This window comes from Kryptolebias marmoratus, linkage group LG15 (genome assembly GCF_001649575.2).
Source record: "Kryptolebias marmoratus isolate JLee-2015 linkage group LG15, ASM164957v2, whole genome shotgun sequence".
Lineage (NCBI taxonomy): Eukaryota > Metazoa > Chordata > Actinopteri > Cyprinodontiformes > Rivulidae > Kryptolebias > Kryptolebias marmoratus.
This window is the reverse complement of record NC_051444.1, coordinates 6,898,319-6,923,035: the sequence shown is the minus strand read 5'-3', so window position 1 is coordinate 6,923,035 and position 24,717 is coordinate 6,898,319. Positions and strand designations below refer to the sequence as shown.

Sequence of the window (24,717 nt, the reverse complement as noted above, 5' to 3'; positions counted from 1 at the left end):
GGGGGGGGGGGGGTTTTTTTTTGGGGGGGGTGGGTTGGGGGGTGTCCATCGAGGTGCAGGCTAGTCAGCCGCGCGTTTCAAAGCCATTTCCAGGAGAAGCTGTGAGCAGAGCGAAGCGTGCAGCCCTGCTGGAGCCGAGGACGGACCGCCCGGGGAAGGACTCCTCGTTCCTCAGGACGATGGTGTTGGACAAGGAAGAGGGTGAGTAAAGCTGCAACAACCCGAGGAAACACTGACATTTCCCCACCTATAAGTGCTCCCTGTCACCTCTGGACCCTGCGCTCACATCGGTTTCCCTTCAGACAGGGTTCGTGTGGGTTTTTTTCTGTTGTTTTTTTTTTGTTTTGTTTTTTGTGTGTGGGGGGGAGACGAATATTGTGGCTGCTTTCTGCACCATGAAGTTCTCCCCAAAACGCGCTGCCCCACAGTTCAGTTCGGGAAGAGTTGCGTGTTTTTATTTCTCCCCCCCACATCTGTGTGCTGCGTTCTGATGTGTAATAAGCCAGAGTTTTGAGGAGACTGCGGTGCTCCTCTCTGCTTCTTCCCTCCTCTAAGTGCTTTTTGCGTCTGTGAAGTTGGCGAGGCAGCCCTTTGACATCAGCACGGGATGGGAGATGACAGCGGAGTGCTTTTAACTTGATTGCAAATTATGGATAGCGCCGCTGCGACGTTCACTCCCTTCCCATCAAAATAGGCCTGCTTGCATTACTTATCTATTTCAATGTATTTAGGTTAATGGGTGAGGCAATCTAATTAATTTTAATTTAAATCAAACTCGCCTCTAATGACGTCCCATTTTGGATTAAAGTGATGCTCAGATGTGCACTGCATTCATCAAGCTCACGTCTGCTCACATATTTACAACAGGCTTACCAAAGGTTTTATATGGTATGAAAGAAAGTAATGGTTTTCTTTATTTTGAGGGAATATAGACCACCTGCTGGCATACACAGTGATAGTCTCCATGCACCATGTAACACGTTTTATTTCTCAGGAAATTTCCCTGAAGTTTATTCAGGTCTCTCTCTTCATATGAAAAGTAATGGATGCATTTGTAACCCATTATTTACGATTGGAAATTGATGTTTCATTTGTCTTAGTGGTTCATCCTTACACTTACACATCTAAAAACCAATAAGAGGATTGCGGCAGAGACATAAATTGGTCTGTCTGGCTTCAGCCATGTTGTGCTAATGTACTCAAATTAACTCAACTGTAAATTGCCTTCTTTAGATGTCTATCTTGCTAAAAGTTCCCCATATGATTCATGATTCAGATTGCTTTTAACAGTTATTGGCTAAGCAATATGGTAAATGTACAAGGTGATGCAAATGGCATTAGTGGGAAAGGATGCACAGGAGCATGTAATGCAGTCAATACTACATTAACTACTGATGCCCAATTACAGAAGCAGGGAGAGAGGCTTTTAGGAGCATTAGGACTTGCAGAAAAGCTGAGATCACCTGCTGCTCATTGCCTAAAAGCTTCACCCTTTATTTGCTGGGCCCCAACCCCACAGCTCCAGCATTTTGGCCAAGTTGTCATCAGAGCAGCTTGGCTTGCTCTCTTTCACTGTGGTGCCCTCTTAGCGTTTATTGGCTCTAAAGTTATAGGCTTGTCAATTCTTGTCTAATGTATCCTCTAAGTGCCCAAACAGATGTGTGTGTATGTGACGAGGCGGGAAAGGTGTGGGGTTTGTGTTTTGGGTGGCCACACGGGTGTGCGATCACTCTATTTTTCTTCATCGATTTCCTTATATACCTGCATGTGTTTGCACGGATAGCCAAAGTGTTCATATTTCAATCTCTTTGTGGTCTGTAAAACAGATCATCAGTTGGTCTGGTGGTGTGTTCAAAGTCTGCGTTCCAAGTTGGCAATAGTGTAATGATGCCGCTCATTTAGCAGACTGTTTTTGAACACTGACTTCTCTTTAAAAAGTCTGCAGCAATTTGAGCTGCAACAGCTTTAAACAAAAACTATCCTTTGTTCCATCTTATCAGAGCTTCTATAAAAAAATCTGTATCACACTTAAGCATAACATTTCGAAAATACTACTGTCAATTGTCGTTTTCTTCATAACTTCTTTGAATCAAACCTGAAACTTTTTTCAGCGCTAGAGGATCCATTACTTTACATGTGGGTGTACGCACACATTTTGCATGTCTTTTGCGCCACAAGTTAGATACAAATTGTAAACTAACCACCTTTTTTAAAAGATGATTTGGTCATTATCGTCTAAAGCACCGAGGACTACGACGAAATACATGCTTTGCTCTGTAAAATTCCCTAATATGCAGGTTATAGTTGATAATGAATAGCAACACATGTACCAAAATATTCTGTGTCAACATTTTACCTCACCCTGTGATACAAGGTTCCAATTTGCGTCTAATTTGAGAGGGGGGGAAGAAAAAGCAACTCAGCCATTTTCTCTCTTAACTACAGCAGAAGAAAGTGAATCCATGCTGAAGGCATATTTTTGCTGAATATAAACATCACTACAGTTTGCTCCTTACAGAACGGAGCAAAAGGAAAAACCTCCATCCCGTGATACATTTCTGGCCACCTTTGCTGGTTAATTTAAGATCCCGTTATCATCCTGTCCAGTGGAATTTGTACCTTCATAACACATGTGATTGAAAAGCAATGCTTCAGCTGAATGCAGACTGGCAATCTGTCGGCTGCTGTAATAAAACTTGGGCTCCGGGCTCCGATATTTATTTTGAAATAATAAGAATTGCTTCATTCTTTACCAGTGTTACCATGGCAATACTGTCTTGTAGCAGTGTTATATTGATTTAGAAAGTGGACAGTAATATTTCTTTTCTGTTATTCAGTTTCTGAGGGTTGATTTCTAATTTCCAGCTGGAGATTACTTTTAGATGTTCCTTAAGTCTTTTCACTTTTACAAAGGAATGCAATTTGCTCTTTTGTATTTGCCATTTTCTCAGCTTATTGGTTTGCTCGTACTTCAAAATTAAACTTGCCCATTTCAAATGCTGAAATTACATCTCGTTTTTGCGCTCTAGGCCTTGAACAATATTGCAAACACACTGCTTTGGGTGGCGTTTCTTAAAACAGGATCTTTATTTATTTGGGTTTTTTTTATTGAGCTTTTTTGGTGGCACCTGCATTGCTTCTGCTAAACTATGAACACAAGTCACAAACAGGCGTGACCCGTGCAAATCTCCCATTTCTGTTCAAATACACACTAAGAAACAGAACCAGTAACTACATTTTGATACAAATTAAACGTTCCGCACCATTCATCTTGCTCTAAATATACACTTTAAAGAAAAAACGCACCATAAAATCACATTAATATAATTTTTAACCGTGAGTGTTTAATTTCATCTAATCTGAGTTTGATCTTGCAGTTGCAGAATTCTCACCAGAGACAATTTTGTCTGTTGCCACTAAAACCTCTAAGATCTCTATCAGCCCTGATCGTTTTCACATTTACAAGCGCTGCAGATCTGTATCATGTTCATGATCTAAGTGGAATTCAAAGGGACCGAATTGAGACATGAGAGACCCCGTTTTAGTGCGCGCACCCACCTACCTTCGATGTAAATGGCTGCACTCATCAGTGTGGTGCACAAACTCAATTATGCGCTCTTGAGCTGTAAGAGCATCCCTTTTATTACTGCTAGAGGCCACACGCTCACCATGTTTTTCCACAGGTTCCCCGTAACAAGATGTGTGGTTGCAACACACATCATGGGGCGCAGATGATCCCTGCTGTCATATCGAAATCTGACCCACAGTTTTTTATTATTCACTCTAAAACAAGTAATATAAATTTTAGTTACTGAGGCAAGTTATATGTGTTCAAAGTAAAACCTAATTAATCCAAGAATACATGATCAATTAAACATTACACTGAAATCTGTTTTCACAAATGCAGTGGGAAAAAAGGCTGTTTCTACAGATACACATGTTCACATTTCTTGTATCATCCCATAAGTTTTTGTACACACTGTTCAGTTATTTACTGAATACTCTGTTCTGACTAAGAGTTCTGATCTGCTTTGTTAAGGCTACTTCGTGCCCCCGAGAAAGATTTATTTCTGTCATCACAGGCTACAAAAAAGAAGGAACGAGACATGAGAAAGAGAAATGACCTGTTGCAGAATTACTGTGATTATCTGATGAGCAGATGTCTAACTATAATCATGAGTCCTTTATTTCAGTGGAACAAATTAACACACATTCAATGTCTATCCTCTCTATGTATAAACTAAATATTAAATCAAATAAGTATTCACTGATGTGTCATAAAGAAACTGATTTACCCGCACCTCTTGTGTAATCACTCCTAAAAATAATACCGTGATATGCATTTCTTTCAAGCATTGACTTGACTGGTGCAGGATTTTTCACACCAGCGCCAGTCATTTATTAAAAAGGTAACAAGATCTGACTAGTTAAACCGACATTATTGCGGGCAAACAGTCCAAGTAATATTTATGGAATTTGAAATGGTGTCTGTGGAGAGTTTTTTATTTAGGGATAGATATGGACTAATATTTCTTTTTTAAGTGGGAAAAAGTCTGAGAAGCAGCAATGGAAATGTTCCACAGTTGACATGATATTTACATAATCAGCTGTTTATAACATAACTACTGCAGCAAATTCCTAATATTGTCTGTTGTGATTACAGAAGTTGCAGAAATGTTGAAATAAGCGCTGCAGTTTAACCACAGTTAAGCTATTCTTTCTAGTTCTGCTGCTTCTAGTTCAGACAGTGACACAGCAAAAGTGGACCAGGCGTAGTTAAAACTTATTAATTGAGCCTAACAAGCTGTTTTCAGACAAGATTTCAAGTTTATAATGATTTATATTAAACTTAATCTGTTTGTATAATATATATAGCTTTTTAAATTTTTTGGCTTTAAGGTAGGAGGAAGAAAACATCAAGCGCGTTGTATTTTTACTCAAAATCTACTCTGCCACTTGTTGTTTTTGACTCTTCTGCCAAGGTTAGATTATTCTCAAAATATGATGAATTTATATAATTTGTATACTATAGTAAGTATATAAGAATACATGAAATTGTCTTAAAATTTCATGTCATGTATCTCAATTATTTGTGCATCAATATTCATTAAAAATAAAAATATCCTGATGAAAGGTTTCACAAACATCACTGTAAATCAAGTTTTTTTCTAATTTGATTAACACTGAAAACAACATCTGCAGAAACAGCTATGTTCACTTATGCTGTGTTCTGTCTGTGCCTCCAGTGAATTTGTAAAATTTTTGATCTCCCCTTGGTTTTTATTTGTTTCTGACTGTGTGAGTGAGTGGCTCACAGAGTGGGAGTGTTGGCTGGGTAGTAACACTTTGTATTTTATGTGTGTGTGTGTGTGTGTGTGTGTCAGGAGCTGACCACCTCCAGGGCTGCTATTGAGGCTTAAAGTGTCTAACTCACATCTCATTGCTTTACTCAAATTTCTGAAGACAGTTTGTCAAACAGATTAACTTTGGCCTCCAATGTAGAACTTTGATTATGTTTATTTATTATCACACCCAGATGTTATATGGCTTCCGTAACGCCTTTACCTCAGAGTAATTACACTTCAAAAACAACTTATATACAAGTTGCAGTTTGACCTTCATTTGACTATTTTTTGCTAATTGGAAAAAGTCCATTTTAAATTCTTTATATCATAAAAAAGCTAAATTAAAAGCTTCCTTTGAACTTTTTTTTTATAGCTTTTAGCTTCTTTGGATATTACAGTTATCTGGTTGATAACTAGAAAAGCCTGGGGGGCTTTCTTGTAAATAGGAGCTGAGAACTAACCACTGATTCAATGACCTTCAGTAAATAAAATCTTAAATAGCTAATTAAAACCTGTGATTAAAGAGGGTCGTTCTTTGTCCCTGAAGGCTAATAGATTAGGTTCTGGTCATTGAAGCTGATGATTTAATCAGTGCTAAAGTATATTTGTTGCAAAGATTCAGAAATAAATGGTTACTGCCGTCCACTCACATTTACAGTGAACTTAACATGATCTTAAGCTTGTTTCATAGACTTTGTCCCCACTTTCCATTCCCACTACTTTTCATTTTATTTGACCAGTACTCCATGGTTGAATGGCCATTTGATTTTAGCCAATAACAAGAATTGCTCCTGCAGGACAAAAGTAGGGTCATTTCTAATATTATGGGGTAATTTAAACAAGTTAAAAAGGAATTCATTAAAGCCATACTCATAACGACCCACTGAATGCCATCAATAGTATTTCTCTCTGGAGAGCTTTAAGACAGCTGAGTTTACCATCCCACATGACATCACTCACAATCTTTATAAAGGCCTCTCTTCTCTAAGTGTGGAGCTGCCCAACCACCCTCATTATTTACCCCATCAGGTGTGGGAGTAGGAGTAACTTCAATGACATGCTGCCAAATAACTGCCCCCCATTGGGAATTTGCATTATTCAGGATTAAAGAACCTCGCACACAGTGCATCACAGTATGGTGTTCCTTCTTCCCCTCCATTTTCAACACGCCGAGAACCCTGAATGGCACACCTGTCTCCTGGCATATCCTTTGAAATAATAAGCGTGTGGTAATTGCTGGGGAGTGGGAAAGATTTTTGTACATCACTTCCTGACCTCATGAGTGACAAACTTTAGAGGGCTACATTTATTCCTCTCCAAATGCATTTTTAATGTAGAGTGAAAAAGTGTTGGTGCATTTTGTTCCTGATGGCGGAAAGTGGCTGTGACAGGCCTAATGGCTTTTATTTTGATAGGAATCATGGGGTGGCAGATAAAATGGCCTCTTCTATGAAAGCTTACAAGTATATAGTTTTGGAACAAATTAGTAATTTTTTTTTTAGTTTTCTTTTGGTCGACCACTAATTCATACTGCAGGAAATGGCAGCTTAACTACACAAGGACTAAAGATGAAACTTTATTCACCTTTTTCCATTAATGATGGCTTCAGTCTGAATAAAAGAAGGCAAAAATTGCAGGTTTCTAAATGTAAATATCTGGCATCAACATGAATAAAAGTATCTCAGCACCTTTACAAATAATTGAATGAATCTTTCTGGTCTACAAGTACTCTGATGATCCTCCTTCTTCACTGTAAGAGCTCTCATGGGTTCATTTGAGGTAATACTCCATGAAAAAATCACAAATGTTTTGTGTCCTGACTCCTCCTCCTTCTCCTCATTCATCTCATTACCTAATTTTCTTCTCATCTCACTCCTTCTAACTCCATTTATGCTGTTGACAGCTTACCTTGCAGAGCTCCCACCTCAACCTACTACTGAGCAACCAAGTGTTGGAACATGTCTCCTTCTGTAATAATTTGGAAACTCTGCCAGTTTCCGTCTTAAAAAAAAAAGAAGCAGGAGCAATGAATTTAATTAGAAAGCTGTTGCATATCTCTGTGATACATTTCTTTTAATTAACCCCATGTGAATAAATTAAAAATAATAGGGGGCTGAAAAGTGTGGAAAAAAACACACACCCTAATGAAGTTTCCCGTTAATTGGGATGGAGTCTGGAGCCAAACCACAGTGAGTAGTGTGCACCAAACGCTAACAATGCCTTCTGTTAGGCTCAGAAAGGGACCCGGGGCCTTCGTGCTGACTTCAAGTGTAAGAAATGCACCTCTGACGTGATGGAAATGACCGCGGGCTGGGAGAAAAGGCAGCCCTGTTCTAGGTTGCTCTGCTGAGACTCCCCGTGCTGCGCTTGAAGCTGGGCCAGTGTTATTGCAGCCCTAATGCGGCTGACTCATTTGGAGCGGATCAGGAGTAATTATGGTAGGGAAAGTGGTTGCCGACCGTGGGGGTCAGGACACTTGTAACATGTGAAAAGAGCAATTATTCCAGGAGACAAAACCCTCCCTTATCCCGGCCAGTGCCAGGGTCAATGCAAGGGACGACTGGGCTTCGTTTCAGCGAGGCTTATTAGCCACAGCAAGCTGCAAAGTTTGAGTGAGTGCATCTTGTTAATGAACAGTCCCCTGCACCCGTTCTGTCTGCTCTCTCTCCCACTTACTGTGGGTGTTAATTATGTCATAATCATAGCAGGCATACAGTCTCAGAAATCACCTCACAGACCCCAGCATTCATACACAACCATCTGGAAAAGCAGCATGCCATACAGTAATACAGAAGGCTCTTAGAGCAAATTATAAAGAGAAACACACAGCCAGCTTGAAATGTAATATTGACTTGGGTCTTGTAAAAAAAAAAAACAAAAAAAAAAACCTACCTAATTTGAGAGGAAGAGTGTGTGCACATGTCATTTTCTAAGAGTGTTTGTGCTCATGCATATCTTTTTTTCTCTTCTTTCCATATGCTCCACCTAACGACAGGAAAATGAATCGGTGGTCTTTGTTTATCATTGAGAATATGCTCATCAGGCTGCTTTCAGCTGACATGTGTATTCCAGCTGATATTATTACCAGATGTCTTGTATTTTGTCTTGGTGACAGAAAAACATGTCTTTAGATTCAAGTGGGCTGATTTCTGCACACAAAAGCAAGACATCTGCATCAGATCTCTATTAACCTTAGTGGCAGACACTTTGGCCCGGGGACAAATTATATTTGGGATTGCCATGGCCACAGCATTTAGAGTTGTGGCTGAAACACAAAAGACTTGAGTAAATCAGCACCTGAAGGCTATAAACACACGGCAGACTATTATAGTTGTTTGAATTTGAAATAAACACAATAAATTTTCCTCCATTCTATTCATCAGTGTATGTTTTGTATATATAGTACAATATAATATAGTATGCACAGATGTATTTTATAGGTTGACTGTAGGTCGTAAAAAATCTGGCTGATGTATTTTGAAACACTGCTATGGATGATACTGATGAAAATGATGACAGGTGCACTTGTTCCAGGTGCATTTGTTTGATAATGTGATGCTTAATTTCCCAACTTATCTCATTCTGTGTATTCACTACACTGGTAGCTAACACATTCTTATTCAGTGCAGCTGGGAGCTGGAATTATAGGGGCCCCTGAGAGAAAGGCCCACCCAGGGACCAGCCTCCAACTCCTTAAAAAGCCCACCGCCCTCCCCATGAGTCAGGAAGGCTAAGCAATTTTCATCAAGATCCTTTACCTCCCTGTGAACCAGCTAAGTCGGCATCACAACATGGCGTCAGTGCTTTTAATTGATCAAAAGGCATTTAATGAAACACCGAAGCAGATGCAACTGTTTCTTCTGCCATGAAAGGTTGACTGCCTGTAAGAGCAGCTGTTCCACTGGTAACATGGGAGCTGTGTGCTAATCAATGGATAACAAAGTTAGTTTAATCAGAATTTTCAAAAAAAAGGGAATAGTTTATCACAAAAAAAAAATATAGCATCTATTTTACTTTGGGATCACTGATTGGTTCATCTATTGGTTAAGTCAGTTTTAAATAAATAGCATTGATGTGATCTGAACATACTAAGATTATTAAAAGACAGGTACATTTGTGTACCGAACAGTGCCGTTACACTCGACACTGCGCCCTTCTGTCAATTTACTTTCTGTAACAAAGGTGCCTTTCACAGCAGGGCTGTTTTTTTTTTTTCCAGCACAACAGAATATTATACTAGCTTGGAAAAAAACTGTCATTATCAGGGGAATGGTAAGCTCTTTTTTGTCTTTCATTGCTTTATATATTTAGTTGGTTTAAAGGGAAATGTTACTTTTACTGAAGAAGTATGGACTTCTTTACATTTGGAATAACATTCAAGCCTCAACAAGTTTGTATTAGTCTCCATATCTAAATCACTGACAGACAATAAGTGTTTGTTTTAATTCCAATAAATTGAAATGTTTGTGACTAATAAACTGGTAAATTTACATGCCAAAAACAAACAAATCAGCTTTATAAATGGGCCATTGGTTGCCCTCATTTCTAAATATCAGAACTGGCCATTGAAAACCACCATCAGTCAAATTTTTACCTTAATAATTGCTTGGTTTCTGAAAACCTTCAACATTTGTCACTTCAACTTAGCACAAATTAAAGAAGCAAAAAGTAGCAAAAAAGTCGTGATGTGATTATTTGGCGTAATACTGTAGTTTATGTTAAATTGAAAACCTGTCAAATGGATTGATAAGAAATCTGTTTTTACTTGACTCAATACAACATGCTATTCAAATGCTTTTAAAAAAAAAAACAGGAACCAAATCTTTTTCACAATGAAAGTAAATAGAGGTTATGAGTTCTTTTAGTTTTGCCGTGTTTATGTAGTAACTGTATTTTTCTGTTTCCAGACTTTTCCATGAGTGCTCTATGCAGCAGCGTATTTTCTCTTAAAAACTTCAATATATATAAGAAAAAGGTTAGTGGACAGATTTGGTTGTTTTGATAGCTGTAAAAATGGAAGCGTAAATAGGGTAACAGAAATCGGATGCTATCTATAATGAAAATACATGCTCCGACAGAGCGCTTGGGCTGAGTAAAAACTAACTGTACATATTCTTTAAAGATGTAATCTCAAAGAAAGAGAGCGAGAGAGATGACAGGGCTTTACACACAGTACTAATGGCAAATTAAATTCCCCCCTCAGGACGGATATTTGGCAGGACAAGTGCTGTCTTTCCACTTTGAGGGGTAAAATGCATCCCTTGTTGGAAGAATGAATTGTGATGTGGAGAGGCATGCTTTTGGTGACATCAAATGACATCGGAAGGTCAGCGGCACTTGTATCTGTTAAATGGAATGGATTAAGTGGAGGCTGCCTCCTAGTCTGCTGCTTCCTTTCATAATGCTGCTTTTCTTTCTGGAAGGTGCCAAGAATTGGAGGTTCTGTTCTACTTCACTGTTTTGCAGAGTGGTGACAGGTGCAGGAAAATGTCTCGTGGCATTAAGGAGAATTGAAAAGACATTTACTTTACACAATCACTTTCTTTTTGTCACAGCTGGGATTTTTGTTTGTTTGTTTGTTTGTTGTTTGGAAGGTTTTAGGTACTACTGTTTTCCAGAAGAAGCTTTGGTAGAAGACATCAGACTTATGGTTGTCTCAGCAATGGCTTCAGGAAAGAGGTGTCAGTTGAATATGGAAACTTAGACAGCTCTACAACATTTAGGACCAAAGGACCAGCATACGTAGAAACAAATGTCAGATTAACTGCAAACATAGAACCTGAGACCTATTAGACACAAACTATGGTGTCGCATTAATGACGCTGTGCAGAGTTTTAAACATCCAGCAGTGGCCATAAGCAGCATACAGTAACTCCAGGATAGGTTAAGCTTTGTCCTTTTCAAATGTGATGTAAAAGACACACAATATGTTTGAGTGTGTGGTGGGTGGTGGTCTCAGCCAATTAGGAGTAGTTCTCAGGAGGTGGAGGAACGACCTTTTTGTATAATTAGTTCTCTTATTTAAAGCAAAGATTTTGAGTAGAATAACTAATTAGGTGTCATAAAAGGCAAATTAAAGATTTTTGTGATCCTTCAGGGAATTGCAGCAACTTTTTTTTTACTGCTTAACACAAGCTCTGAATCACACATGTACACATACACACACAAGCTCTCCCCTCATTAAGACTGTTTTTAGTTCTGTAGAAGCCTGTCAGGCGAGCGCTGCTGGCATACCTGCAGAGAGCTCCCCTAACAAGGCATGAAATACAGTACAGGTAGAGGAGTCCGCCCTTAGTCAGTGTGGCTTGAATTTGAAGCTTTTTAGCTTCATTTACACTGAACATTAGTATTTATAGCAGGTTTTGTGATCCTAATGCGGCAGCTTCAAGGGGTCTGTTTTGAGGAGGGAGAGAGATGAGGGAGCTGGAGGGCATGCAGAACACTAATTGATGGCTCCCATCACTAGCACTGGACCAATTAGCCTCTCCTTTCTACTTCTGATAAAGAAATAAGACTGCTCAACACCACTGGAGCACTTACACTGACATACAAACTAGAGCCATAAATTTGAATAACAAGCTTTCCTATTTCTTTCACATCTAATTTAAAAGGGGAATGCTAATTATATCATACTCATAGCAATATTGATGCAAGGATGGGTGGAATTTCCAGGGCAGATCTGGATACAATAATTCCTTCTTCGTGTATGTGGACATGTCGCACAGTTGAAAGGGGGAGAGAAAAAAGGATTTTCTATTCTGAAACAACTTCTTCTGAAATGTGGTGTAAGATTTTTCTGGGAGAGCAAACTCAATAAACTTAGCTGAGAAAAACAGCACAGACTGAAGCAGTCCCTTCTTACCCGCTGAGGTTGTTTTTTTATCGCGCAGCAAAGCAAAGCCAAATAGCAGGTCTAACTACACAATACGCCGTCGCTGCTCTGCATACTTTCCTGCCAAAGAGATGGAAATAAAAAACTTTTATCTGAACTGCTCGTGATAATAAATCAGTGAGTTTTTATATAAAACTTTGTATAATGTGTCAAATAGGTCTTTACACCCACTCAGACATACAAAATGTTGGCCTAACCCCCTGCGGAACAGATGTCCAGCCCATTTTTTCCTTTCTTTTATTTTTTTCTTAGGAGAGAGACAAATGTGTTTGGAAAGTAGAGTTGCAAGTGGCGTCCACTGTGTGTTCTTTTAGACGGATCAATAGCTCAGTGTGTGAGAGAGTGTCTTAAGAGCTGTTGTCTTGTGCTTTCAGCTGTGGCAGACCTGTTAGTGCTACAGAGGGGAGCTACGCACCCCTGCCTCCGTACCAGCAGTGGCCTGAGGGGGGCTTTTAGTCCAAACACAAATGTCAGCCACACATAGACTATTAGTGTTTAGTGCAGTTATTAAATGGACTTTATTTGTCCTTTAGGAGGCTAAAAGGCGCACTTAAAGGGGACCTGCGTGACAGCAGGGCAATTTGCGAGTTTGGTAACTTAGGCTCGCTCATTGCAGACACATGAGTACAGATAAGTGTAAAAGGAGGAAAGGCTGTAATGCTCACAGAGTGGGGAGCATTGTGTGTGTGTTTGAGGTTTGTGCGCACTTGTGTTTGTGTGTCCCTTTATGAAACACACACAGAGTGAGTGTATGCTAAAAGGCACTTAGGCCATAACATATCTCACTGGGGTCTGGCAGCAACGTTTTTGTGGTCAGAGGCTTTTTAAAAGGTTAATGTTAATCTATACCAAACAAAGCCCATGAGGAGCTTTTACAGCTCTGGACAGTTGAGTGAAATGGGTTTTGATGAAATGGTAGGTAAGTAACATGCTACACAGCTTGTTGTAAATACCACAGTAAGCTAAATACACATTGTGTCTTATATTCTCAGAAATTCATGAGACATAGCCCTTCCTTTGAAGCCCCTAGCCAGTGATCATGTAACTTTTGTAACACAGCATGTTCTTAGTTGAACAAGTAAGTCAAGGCGGTGTAGTCCAATGTGACCTGGGTGCCTATCTACATGGAAGAGTGTTTTCTTTAATGCATATGAAGCAGGTAGGCAGTGTGCCGTGGCCGTGTGCGAGGCCAAGCTTAGACGCCCCGAGAAGCAACCAGCTTATCAAAAAGAGAACATGAAAAGTCACTCGTGTTCCCGGGCCGTAAATCACGCGTGGCTGTTTGTCTCCTTATCACTACAGGTGTGCCGATGCTCTCTGTCCAGCCCAAAGGGAAACAGAAGGGGTGCGCTGGCTGCAATCGCAAGATTAAAGACCGCTACCTGCTCAAGGCCCTGGACAAATACTGGCATGAGGACTGTCTCAAATGTGCCTGCTGCGACTGCCGCCTGGGGGAGGTGGGCTCCACCCTGTACACGAAAGCCAACCTCATCCTCTGTCGCAGGGACTACCTAAGGCAAGAAAGACACGCGCTCATTTTCCTCCATTCACAACAAACACAAAACGCCATGCCTTTACAAAAGCTGTGTGACTTGAAAGGTGTTTTCTTTTAATCTCTTGTAATCTCCTGTATCTATGTAAATCATGCAACGACTTGTCAATGTTGTAACAACATCATGACAGAACCCAAAATGAGTCTGTTATCTTTCACTGCCTGCAAATTGCAGAAGGTAACACATTGTTTGTGGAACTTTGATCACGTGCAGAAAAAAATAAAACACACAAATGTTCACGCTAAACCGTAAAAAGTATTTTTAGCAATTTTTAATGTAAAATTTATAGCATTAATTTAAGTTACGAGGTCCCATTAGATCTAATAATTGTAGTTTCTATTTTATTTTGTATCTATAGAGAACAATTGCCAAAATTGGATATAGAAAAGCAAAGCACATTTGTTTTTTCTTTTAACTGATATAATACTTCATACTAATTACAAATAACACCAAACTGATGTACATTATTTTACATCACACAGTCTTAGTGTTCTTAGCTTGCCTTAGTGTCTATAATATTATTTTTTTAAATGAACTTATTTCAAACATTTTTTTGTCAAATAAGTAAATATTTAAAAAACTAGTGGGATATATTGCTCTTGGTTTATTTTGAGTGGTTTCTTTAATTTTTTTAGATTTATCACTGATGGGACAGCAAGACTGTTCAAAAAGACATTCTGACTCTGTTGTTGATTTTTTTGTCATGCTTGTTCCCTGTTTACATGAAAACCAAGACCTCTGTCATGAAACCTCTCAATATTAGAAGAGCTGTAGACTGTGACAATCCTCCAGGCAGGCTTGTTGCTTTACCACTAACACCCCCAAACAGACACACACATGCACACACACATGCACACATACTCATCATATGCCCCTGCCATCTGCTTGTTAAATTAAACATGACCATTTCCTGGGCGTTAGGTCACATTCCCCACCATTTATCTGAGAGGGAATCCCCCTGAGGCCGACTTAGGGATGCCGGTGCCCTGTGCCCTCCCACCCTCCACCCCCTTCTCCTCTCTTCCAAAACTCCTTTTCCAGCATTGTCCCTGCCTCACCCCCTTTCAGTGTGTCCTTTTATTTTGTGTCTGCTTGCCTCTCAACTGTCTCACTGTTACCTTTGACCTGCTACCCCCTTGTTAGCTTCAGATTAGCTGAATGTTTTAGTTTGAAAGGCTTTAGGAAACAATTTTAAATTATACTTAAAATCCAGCATAACAAGAACCCTAATGAGCTACAGTATTTTTCTAAAGCAAAAAAAAGTTGGTATTTCAATAAAAGCTGGGAGGAAACAAGACAACAAGAGGAAAATCAAAGATAATGTATATGTTTTATTCTAAAAGAAAACAATGTAGTTTGTAACTGTGACATATTATTCCACAACAGTGACTAATTCATTGTGAACCACTTCAGATGAGCCTGATCTCCTGCTCCATCTTGTATAAAGACATTTTTTAGAAGAAAAAAAGCCCTGTTAGGAACAGAAGGGGTTTTATCCAATTACATTCAGAAGGGATTTTAATTTGATAGACTCCAGGGAGTCTGTGATATTAGGCTAGTTGTAACTTTATTCATCCACGCAAAGCAGTCGCTCTTAGAAATCCATCATTAAAATTTAAACATTTTCAGATGTCCTTTAGGCAAATTTTGAAAAAAGAAAAAACAATGGAAGGACCCGTTTTCTTATTAACAATTTACCGTTTTCCCAGTTTAAATGAATGCACTTCCAGTTGACTTGGTACACATATGAGGAAACAGAAACAAGGGTTTATGTGCACCTCAGACCAATTTAAGGCCTGGAATAACATGACAAATCAAGCTAAAAATGAGAATGAGAATTAAAAGCCTGCCTCTTATAAAGGGCTGGCATCCTGTGTAGTTAATTAAATAAAGGCCTCAGTTTTTATCTGAGGTAATACATTAACTTTTTTTTCCTGTCTTACCCATGGTTTTCAGTAACATTTTACTTTCATCTTAGCTCTTCCTCTGACCTGGAAGGAGCTCGCAGCCCACTTGAGAGGCGCTCAGGGACGTTACGTTGAGATAGGCCATTACCATCCATCAGTCCCCACCCACAGTTAATGCTTTTAAGATGCAGTGAGAGGTCCACTAAGACCTGATGTTGCCCCCAGAAGGGGCAGATGGCAAAGATGAGGTTATAATAAATGGGAAAATGACCAAGAGAAGGCAAAAATGATGAAGCTCTTAGTTTCACTTAGTAAAATACATCAGCTGAAAGGACAGCAACCCCAACCCTGAAGCTGTAAGTGCCTAACTGGCATAGTGAAGGGAGAAGGAAAAGCTTTCTTGCACATTAGACCGGTAAGATGTAGAGGTCAGGCAGGGGTTGAAAAAAGGAGAGTGACATATGAAATCAAGAGTTAGGAACACTAAAACAAGAATAACATGAAAAGAGGAGAGGGAAAGAGCTTCCTGTGCGCCTCTGCTGCCCCAGATTGTCTAATGAAATCCATCCAACTCGGCTGCTCTTCAGCCTGCGACAAATGCAGAACACTTAATGGCTGAGATGCTTGAGATGAATTCTATTATGGAGCAAATTAAAAACCTTGCCTTGCGTATAGAGAGAAGAGGCAGTTCGAGAGACCAAAGCATTTGAAAGTAGGTGATGCAGTGTCCAACTGGCTCCAGTTGTATTTCCATTCCCTCTTTTTTGAGTGTAAGACAAAGTCTGCCCTCACCTGCAGTAATGAAGTTGAATCTGTGCACTGAATTAGCCTCCTGCACTTCATTAAATACAAGCAATGGATCAAACACACATTTCCCAGGCTTTGGAACCCTGCCATGCTCACATTAATTTTTATAGGAGCTCCATCTGTGATTGTCCTTCAGTGGCATTAGCAGCTTGAATTCACTCAGTTTTTGCCTGGATCTTTCTTTACAACACACACACGCACACTCAACAGAAATATCTGCACACACCTCTGCTAGTGTTCCTTCCTGCTCTTCCTAAGCAAACACCAAGAAGAAAGTTCAGTTCCAACCTACACAACACTCACTTTCTAAGAGTTTTTTTTCTTTTTTAGGCAAAATCTTTCATCAGAGTAACAAATTAATTAGGCCCTCATGTCCTGGACCAATATAGTTATCATGTGATAATCAGGACTTGAAGACTGATATAATTCCTTTCATGTCCTGTCTTTCATTTGTGCTAGAAATGACATAATAGTCATCAACTTATCAAAATGGAGTATAATTAACTGTAAGAAGAAAACGTGCTCAAGATAAAGAACATTATAAGCTACTCACCAACCAATCAAATAGTAGGGGAGAGATGATAGGGGTGAGAATGTTTTTCAAATGTGTCCTTTTCTCACTCCTTTAGGAAGTAAAACAGTTGCTCTTTTTTAAGATAAGACAGATCAGAAGAGGAAGGTTTACACTTTAAAAATGACACAATGGTTGGGGAAGGTCAGAACATGCGATGCATGCATTACCAGCTTTCCCTCCTATGAAATCTGAAAAAAAAAACCTTCAGAGGCACAGGGATGTCTCAAAGAGCACAGAGAACAGGTAGAAAACTTCAAGAGCCACAGTCCAAACTGAGGGAAGCAATACAGAGAGGCAGCAGACACACTGCAGGAGCTTTAAGGGTTTGAAGTTAGCAAAGCAGCAAGTTGAAAGGACTAAGAGAAGGGCCTCTTTTCTCTGAAGACCCAGAGTAATAAGACAATAACAGACGAAGGAGAGCTTCCGTATGGTGCTGCTGTCTAACTCTGATCACTATATCTACATCAGCACACACCGTTACATATTTAGCTACTAAATAATAACTCTTCTAATGAGTACAGTTGTTCTTGTGAAGCATGGATCAGGCAGAAAGACATTCTGCCATATAATTCATGTTGCTGTAAGAAATTATTTTATTTCCATGCTTCAAAACAAGCCAATAAAAGTGAAAAAACTAGAGCAAAAGTTTTAAAAGAAAATGTATTGTTTACAGATCAAAATGTGTACATTGAATTAAATCTAAGTTGCAACAGCAAAGTGTCAAATCCTTTAATCAGAGACAGCAAAATTATAATCTCAATGAGAAAGAATATAGAAAAATATGTTACATCTGTAATATGTGCAGCAATGAGAAGTGGATGAAAGAAAACACAAGCTGAAACTTTGTTACTTTGTCCTTTAAACACAGGAAAGGAAGTCATGCAATTTTATTTTACAAATAGTCAAGTTCAGACCTCCAAAATGATATTTTTCATGAAAATAATTCATTTTCAAAAGCAGCTAGCAGTCTGTCTTATTTTAAAAGGCTGTTGCTTAGAGAATGAAGCTTATCAAGTGTATTATAATGATTTGTGTAACAGTACAAATCAGACAATCTTTGCTTATATTTTCAGTTTATATTTCCTTGTCAAGACTGTGAAAGTATGTGTAAGTTTAGTACATCAATGGTTTGTGTAGGGAGAATAGAACATATGTGTCTCTGTGTGAGAGAGATAATTAAAAGATAATTATGTCGCATGTGGATTTAAAATGCAATATTTCCCAATTTGTATATACATGATAATAAATTACTCAAACAGGATCAAATCATAAATTTAGAATTAATTTTAACAAAGTATGTTGAAGTTTAAAAATATGTCATGCCACATACTGTACAGAACTCAGATACATCAGCTGTTGGCTGAAGAATAAGTGGGACACAACTATATCCAGGACACTTTCTTACATTACCTTTGAAACTTTGTGACAGATTTATGCCTGCAATTTTAAATCAGAAAGCAATCAGGTTTGCACGAAAGACATTAATAACTATGTGCTTCAAAGACAATGAAGAAACAACAAGATTTATTTTAAAAACCATTGCACAGTGCTGGAGTTACAATCAGGTTACTTAAAAATCTGCACAGAGAACTTACAGTACCTTTCAAATCTTTATGCAGAATACTTCTGGTTCCTCAACATCATTAATCTGGGGATGTGGATTTTGAAAAAATATGGGTAAACCAGGTTCTGCAACTTCAAGGTTGGAAACGTTGAGGTCCTTTAACTCTTACAATGAGACTATACTCAGTGTTTTGAATGATATATGTAGCTGCAAGTTAATAACTAGCCAAAACGTGACCTGCTGCTTTCTCTGAAGGTAGAATTAGCATCAGCAGCAACCTGGACTTACCCAGGTGTGTTCACAAGCTGAATGTACGAAGTGTGCACCATGTCTGCAGCTCCACGGGATGTGATAGAGATGGGTTAGAATAATCCGTCAAGGTGTTTTAAGTGTGTGAATAACAGTCTGTATAGGTGACCAGCACTCTGTAGGTTCTTCTGTGGCCTTTTCTACTCTAAAGAGAGAAAAGGACATCACCATGGGTGACCCAACTCAGCACAGTAAAGTCTCTAGAGGGAATGTCATCCCTTAAAGCTCCTAAAAAACAAAGAGAACGTTTTATACATATAATCGCAGCATCATTCAGAAGTTGAGGGGCAATAAAATAAATAATATGCTAAAAAATATTTTAGCATCATTAGTGATTACATTATAATTACTGGCAAAAACATTAGGCACCCCAAAGCAAGATTCCAGTTTGGAAGTAATTTGGTCCACATGCAGACTAGTGATGTCTGGGTGAATAACTCAGTTTGCAAGGAGGGGGGCCATTTAGAATGTGCCCTAGATGGCATAAGTGTTGGCATCCCAGGTGTAGATATAGTGTTATCAGCCAGTTGCCAGAGCAATTGACAGTTGGGTAAAACCGTGATTAAAGATCAACGGACACAGAGTGCCTTGTAGACACATTTTGACAGCTTTTCCAGGGTTTGATAGGAGCCTCATTGTGGGTCATGTTCAGTGTACCTCCATGTGGGGTGTACAGATGTCACAGTAGCCTAATATTAGACCCAAGGTCTTCATGGGACCATGGCCTGCCAGAGTCCCCGATCTTCCCCTAGTTGAACACGTGTAGGATCAGCTAGGACATCACAAACCAGTGCAGATCTGCTGGATCTCTTGTGTCCAACTTGTGAGATGACTTCCAGCTTTGTTATGCATTTAGACTGGAATCACTGCAAAATAAAAAGTTACATAACCTTTTAACGCATTTTTGTTTTTAATTTCCACCACTCCATCTTGATGCTTAACATTTTTAGTCATAGTTTTTAATAATAAAAACAATTCTGTCTCAAAGGACACTAAAAGGAAATGCCGATTCCGCTAGAGTCAATAGTATTAGAAACATTAAGTCAATAAGGAAGTGGAATAAAGTGGAACACCACTAACAGTCACTAGGAGCTTGCTTCAAGACATTTCAGCTTCTCTCAGAAATTACTTTCTTACAAGTCATTGTGTGGTCTTTTGCTAGATTTTGCTTTTGGTCGCTGTTTTGAACATCACCGTAAAAGTAATTTTAAAGTCAAATAGATTTTAATTCTCAAAGAGACACATTTTGTTTCATTTTTATAGCAAGTATCATCCTTTTGCTATAAACATGTTCTTTTCTTGCTTCATGAGGCCTTGGAATTAGCAGACAAATGCTGTCCATTTTTTATGTCAAGTTATTAAATATCCTTATTTGATATACTTATCCAAGTTCTTGAGATACACAATAGCCTCTCTAACAACTTTAAACAGTGCATTTGTTTGTTAACTCACAAGGCTTCTGCTTTTACTCATTGCTGGATGAGTTTCCACAAACAAAAAAGGATAACTTTTTTTCAGTGGTGAGTGGGCTGGAGGATGAAACAGAGTTGTGTAAAAAAAACCAAACAAAAAAAAACTTGTAGTGTGATTTTATTTATAAATATTAAGAAACAAAAGAGAAAATAAACCTTCCTTTTAGCAGAAAACTCAATAGTTTTTTAAAATGTGTGTGTGTTTTTTGCACATACTTGTCTCTTACAAATGCTGAAATATAATGATAGCAAGGCCAATCCGTGTAGCACTAGTGTTTGATATGTTTTTGGATCAATACTGAATGCTGCGAATTCTTTTTAGATGTCTGACTAAGCGAAAGACTTTGTGTATCTCTGAAGAAAAACACATTCTTCGTGTTACAGAGCACCCTGTGGGTGGCAGATGCCTACTGTATGAGAACATTGAGGTTTTTATTTTTACTGAAGCACTAACCAATTGTAACAATGTCTCAGTTTAACACCCTGTGAATCCTTCTGATGGAACATAACAACCTTTCTCTCTCTGTTTCTGTCTCTGCTGCTCCTCTGGGGCAGTGGCCCCTAATTAGGAGCAGAGCTGCTGGATATACATTTTCCCTAACAAGGTGAAAGTAACTGAATGGGACAAGCAAAAACTAGGCAGAGTATCAACACTCAGGCTCGTCTGTCTCAGCTCTACAAGTTTGGGGAAAAGTGTTAAACATACAACTGGAATGACAATCTGCTGTTGTCTTATCCTCCCTGGCAAAGCTGTGAAACGGTCCTTCTCCTGCTGCAGAATATATAAATCTATCTGTGCTCCAAAATCTCCAATTTAAACATAGGGGCAGGCGCGTGGAAAATGAAAATGTAAATCTTACAGGGAGATGCATTTGAGGTTCCTTTGCTTTGAGGGAAGAAGAAATATTACCCAGTGCCTCTTTTTCGTGTTTATGACCAGTATCATTTGCCTCCTATCTAATAAACCTAAACAGTCTGCAGTGAGATTTGATTCTGTTCACACTAAAACATTCAGTTTACTCTTCAGCGCTACAGCTGTCGTTTCTACCTAAGGTTTTTCTCTGCATGGAAAGGAAAGATGGAGGCAGAGAGAATGGATTTGAGCCTGAACACTTGTAGCAGAAATCATTTTGAATTAATGGCTACCTATAAATCATATCTAGGTGTTTCAGACAGAAACTTTCAACTGTTCAAATGATTTACGTCAGACCTGTTTTTGTGGGAAAATTCTTATAAGGACATTTAAACCGTGTGATAATTTTATTTAGATCATAAGTCAATTATAAAGATCTATGGTTGTAAGCCTCATAATATTCATTGAAGGAATACATATCACTCGCAACCAGAGTTTTAAACTGAAATCATCTTATGCTAAAACAGAACAGAGTTACAGCCATTTTGGTCAAACCTTGAAGATGATGTTTTGCACAATCCCATGTGATATTGTGAGAATTTACAAGCTCTGTTAGAACTCGGAGAATGTGCTGAGGATGAGTTGTATCTACTACCACACCAAATTTTAGCTCAATATCTGTAAACTTGGCTGAGTGATGGACATTTCTGTGTTTTCTATTGTCATCTAGTTATGGCAGCCATCTTGAACGAAGTGGACTACAAGAGTTAATCAGTTGTAGATGTACATCTAGTAATTAATTTCTCAGAGTTTCATTAAAATCAGTCCACCGATTTTTGAGATTTTTTTGCTAATGCTACAGACAAATGAACACACACACGCACACACAGGGACAATAAAAAAGGCAATAAAAAACAAAAGTAGAAGGTTTTATTTTTCGTCCTGCATCTTTCACTAAGTCTTGTGTTTAGATTTTTGTTTACTATTTCTCTAAATTTTTGTTGGTTTCTTATGACACAAATGTAAAAGAACAAAAGGTGGTCTAATCTTTCGGTCTTCTCTCTCTGTCATTCAGGCTCTTTGGTACAACAGGGAACTGTGCAGCCTGCAGTAAACTGATCCCAGCCTTTGAAATGGTGATGAGAGCCAGAGATAATGTTTACCATTTGGACTGTTTTGCCTGTCAGCTTTGTAACCAGAGGTAAGAATGAGGATCATAACTGCAGGACAAGACTGCATTTAAAAAAACATGAATGGAGCCTAATAGCTTAAATATTAGAAGGTGTTTTTGTCTGCAAATGAAATTTTCTGTTTAATTACATTATAGCAGACCACAGCTTGTAAACTTGGTTGTCTCGTTGTGCTGTTCTACATTTGTAAAACCCTGCTAATTATTTCCACTATGACGTTGTGCCAGCAGACTGTCTTTGTTTGTGGCTAGATTTGTAAATCTTTAAAGCCAGCAGGATGTAAAATTAGCTCTTGTTCTTATGTGTGAGGTACAAAAGCTGCAGAAGTGAAGTTCTCCAGAAGTGTCTTGCAGCATAAAGGGGGAGAAAAAAAAGATCAGCACAGGGGTAACATGGTGTCTCCAAAGGGAAAAGGTTATGGAACTGGTATGATGTACATAGAATATGACATACCCAAATATTGCTTTTTCCCATTAATATATTGTCAGTAATGACACCAGTCACAGAGTCCTTTGCATGCTTGTCAGGGGTTCTGTGACCCTGTTCCTCCACACAGCACAAGCCCATTAACCTTCTGCAGGCCAGATTCAGTTACCATAGTGAACACCTGCTGTAAGGGAATTATGACTGCAGCCTCTCGACTCAGCTGGCAGACACAAAGCCAGGCCTCATCTGGCACAGTATTGCCATGGCTGTGACTGTTACCAGCTTTATTTACCGTGTTACCAGCCTGGCGTATTACTGAAGCCAAGCTATTTTCAGCTATGTTTTTATCGTCACTCGCTTTCAGTCACATTACGGAGCTGTAGCCAGAGAGTCACACAAACAAACAGCAGCATAGAGGGGAACATCAGTCGGACAGGCTGCTCTGTGTTATTTCCCCCTCTTCAATTGACTTTAGACTTTAGAGGAAAAATGATTCTGAAAACTGCAACCAAACTGGCATCTGAAAAGCTAACCCCGTGGCAGAGTTTTCTTGGAGACTCCCATCCAGTTGACCAAAGAGAGTTGACCTGCGCCAGCGCTCACATTTGTTTGCTTTCAAATGGGATGGGCTTTTAATCTCATTTCATTTGAAGGCTTCGAAACAGGCTGTGAATCTGACAGACTGCAAGTCCTGATGTGCGGGATGAAAAGTGTCTCAAACCAAAGGTGGATAATCAAACTGAACCTGCACTGCTTGAGCCACACACACTAACATGCAGCCCTTTGTTAGGATGCTGGCAGTTGCCGTTTTTGTGTTCATTACAACAGTCTTTTGTTTTGTCTTCCAACAGGTTTTGTGTGGGGGACAAGTTTTTCCTAAAAAACAACATGATTTTGTGTCAAATGGACTATGAGGAGGGCCAGCTGAACGGGAGCTTTGAGACACAGGTTCAATAGTTGGAACCTCAAGGCAGCAACAATCGGCTCTACACGTTACACACAAGATGGATGTTCTGCTGCACTTGGATCAAGACAAGCGTCCGTCTGCTTGCCTGCAATACTTTTTAAGACCCCTTTATCAGTCCCTAAGGACTCTATTGTAAATGTTCAACTTTTTGCCCCTTCCACACACACCCCACCTCCCCAAACACTGAGCAGTTACAAATTTTGATGTACAGTTGTGCCTGCTAAGCTGAGCACTGTATTGCTTGTATGTTTTGTGAAATTTGTTTCTTTTGTTTTTCTTTCTTTCTTTTAGAAATGGTTCACTGGAGGGTATGTACAGTCTGTTTTCTCTGTATATATAAACTGGAACATTTATTTTATGAAATGTAATGCAATTTTATTACTAGTGTGAATTAAAGATTCTTAAATGTTCATAGTGAGTTTATTTTTCCCCTCTTACTGGAGCCAAAGTTGTTGAGAATTTGTATTGATATACAAATATCAAAGAAATACAATCTGATAAAAGGCTTTTAAGACATTATATTTAAAATTCTGTTTAAATCATGATGAAACAAGTTTTATTACTTTTCACAAGGTGTCTGATGGAATTGGAAGTGCTGTTTAAAATGAACTCAGTCAAATTTTATTTGGAATAAAATAATGATTCTCCAAACTGTGTTGTTGTGAACATGCAGGTGTCATGGAAGTGAGATAAGCATGAGCTGCTCTCAGTGAGTCATGCTTCACTAATTGCCATCTGATTATCAGGGTAAATTGGCCTGGAAATGAAATGCAACAGCAAATAAATTAGAGAGAAAATAAATGCTCATTGAGTTTGAGCTCACTGAAACTCAGCGACAGAAACACGGGGCTGTATTTA

At 38.9% G+C, this 24,717-nt stretch overlaps 1 protein-coding gene across 1 annotated transcript; it reads left to right on the top strand.

Moving 5' to 3' along the window:
• Positions 1–39: 39 nt before the first annotated feature.
• Positions 40–24,269, top strand: lmo1 (LIM domain only 1). Its single transcript, XM_017405028.2, has 4 exons — positions 40–201; positions 13,540–13,753; positions 22,352–22,477; positions 23,744–24,269. Exons 1-4 carry the CDS (start codon positions 180–182, stop codon positions 23,847–23,849), a joined length of 468 nt encoding a protein of 155 aa, XP_017260517.1. The 5' UTR covers positions 40–179; the 3' UTR covers positions 23,850–24,269.
• Positions 24,270–24,717: the final 448 nt, after the last annotated feature.

What these genes read in the sequence shown, in the direction of transcription:
- lmo1 (XM_017405028.2), top strand. Translation starts at nt 180, where the DNA reads ATGGTGTTGGACAAGGAAGAGG. An exon ending in GGTGTTGGACAAGGAAGAGG is followed by an intron (nt 202 to 13,539) that starts GTGAGTAAAGCT and finishes TTATCACTACAG; the next exon opens with GTGTGCCGATGCTCTCTGTC. An exon ending in TGTCAGCTTTGTAACCAGAG is followed by an intron (nt 22,478 to 23,743) that starts GTAAGAATGAGG and finishes GTCTTCCAACAG; the next exon opens with GTTTTGTGTGGGGGACAAGT.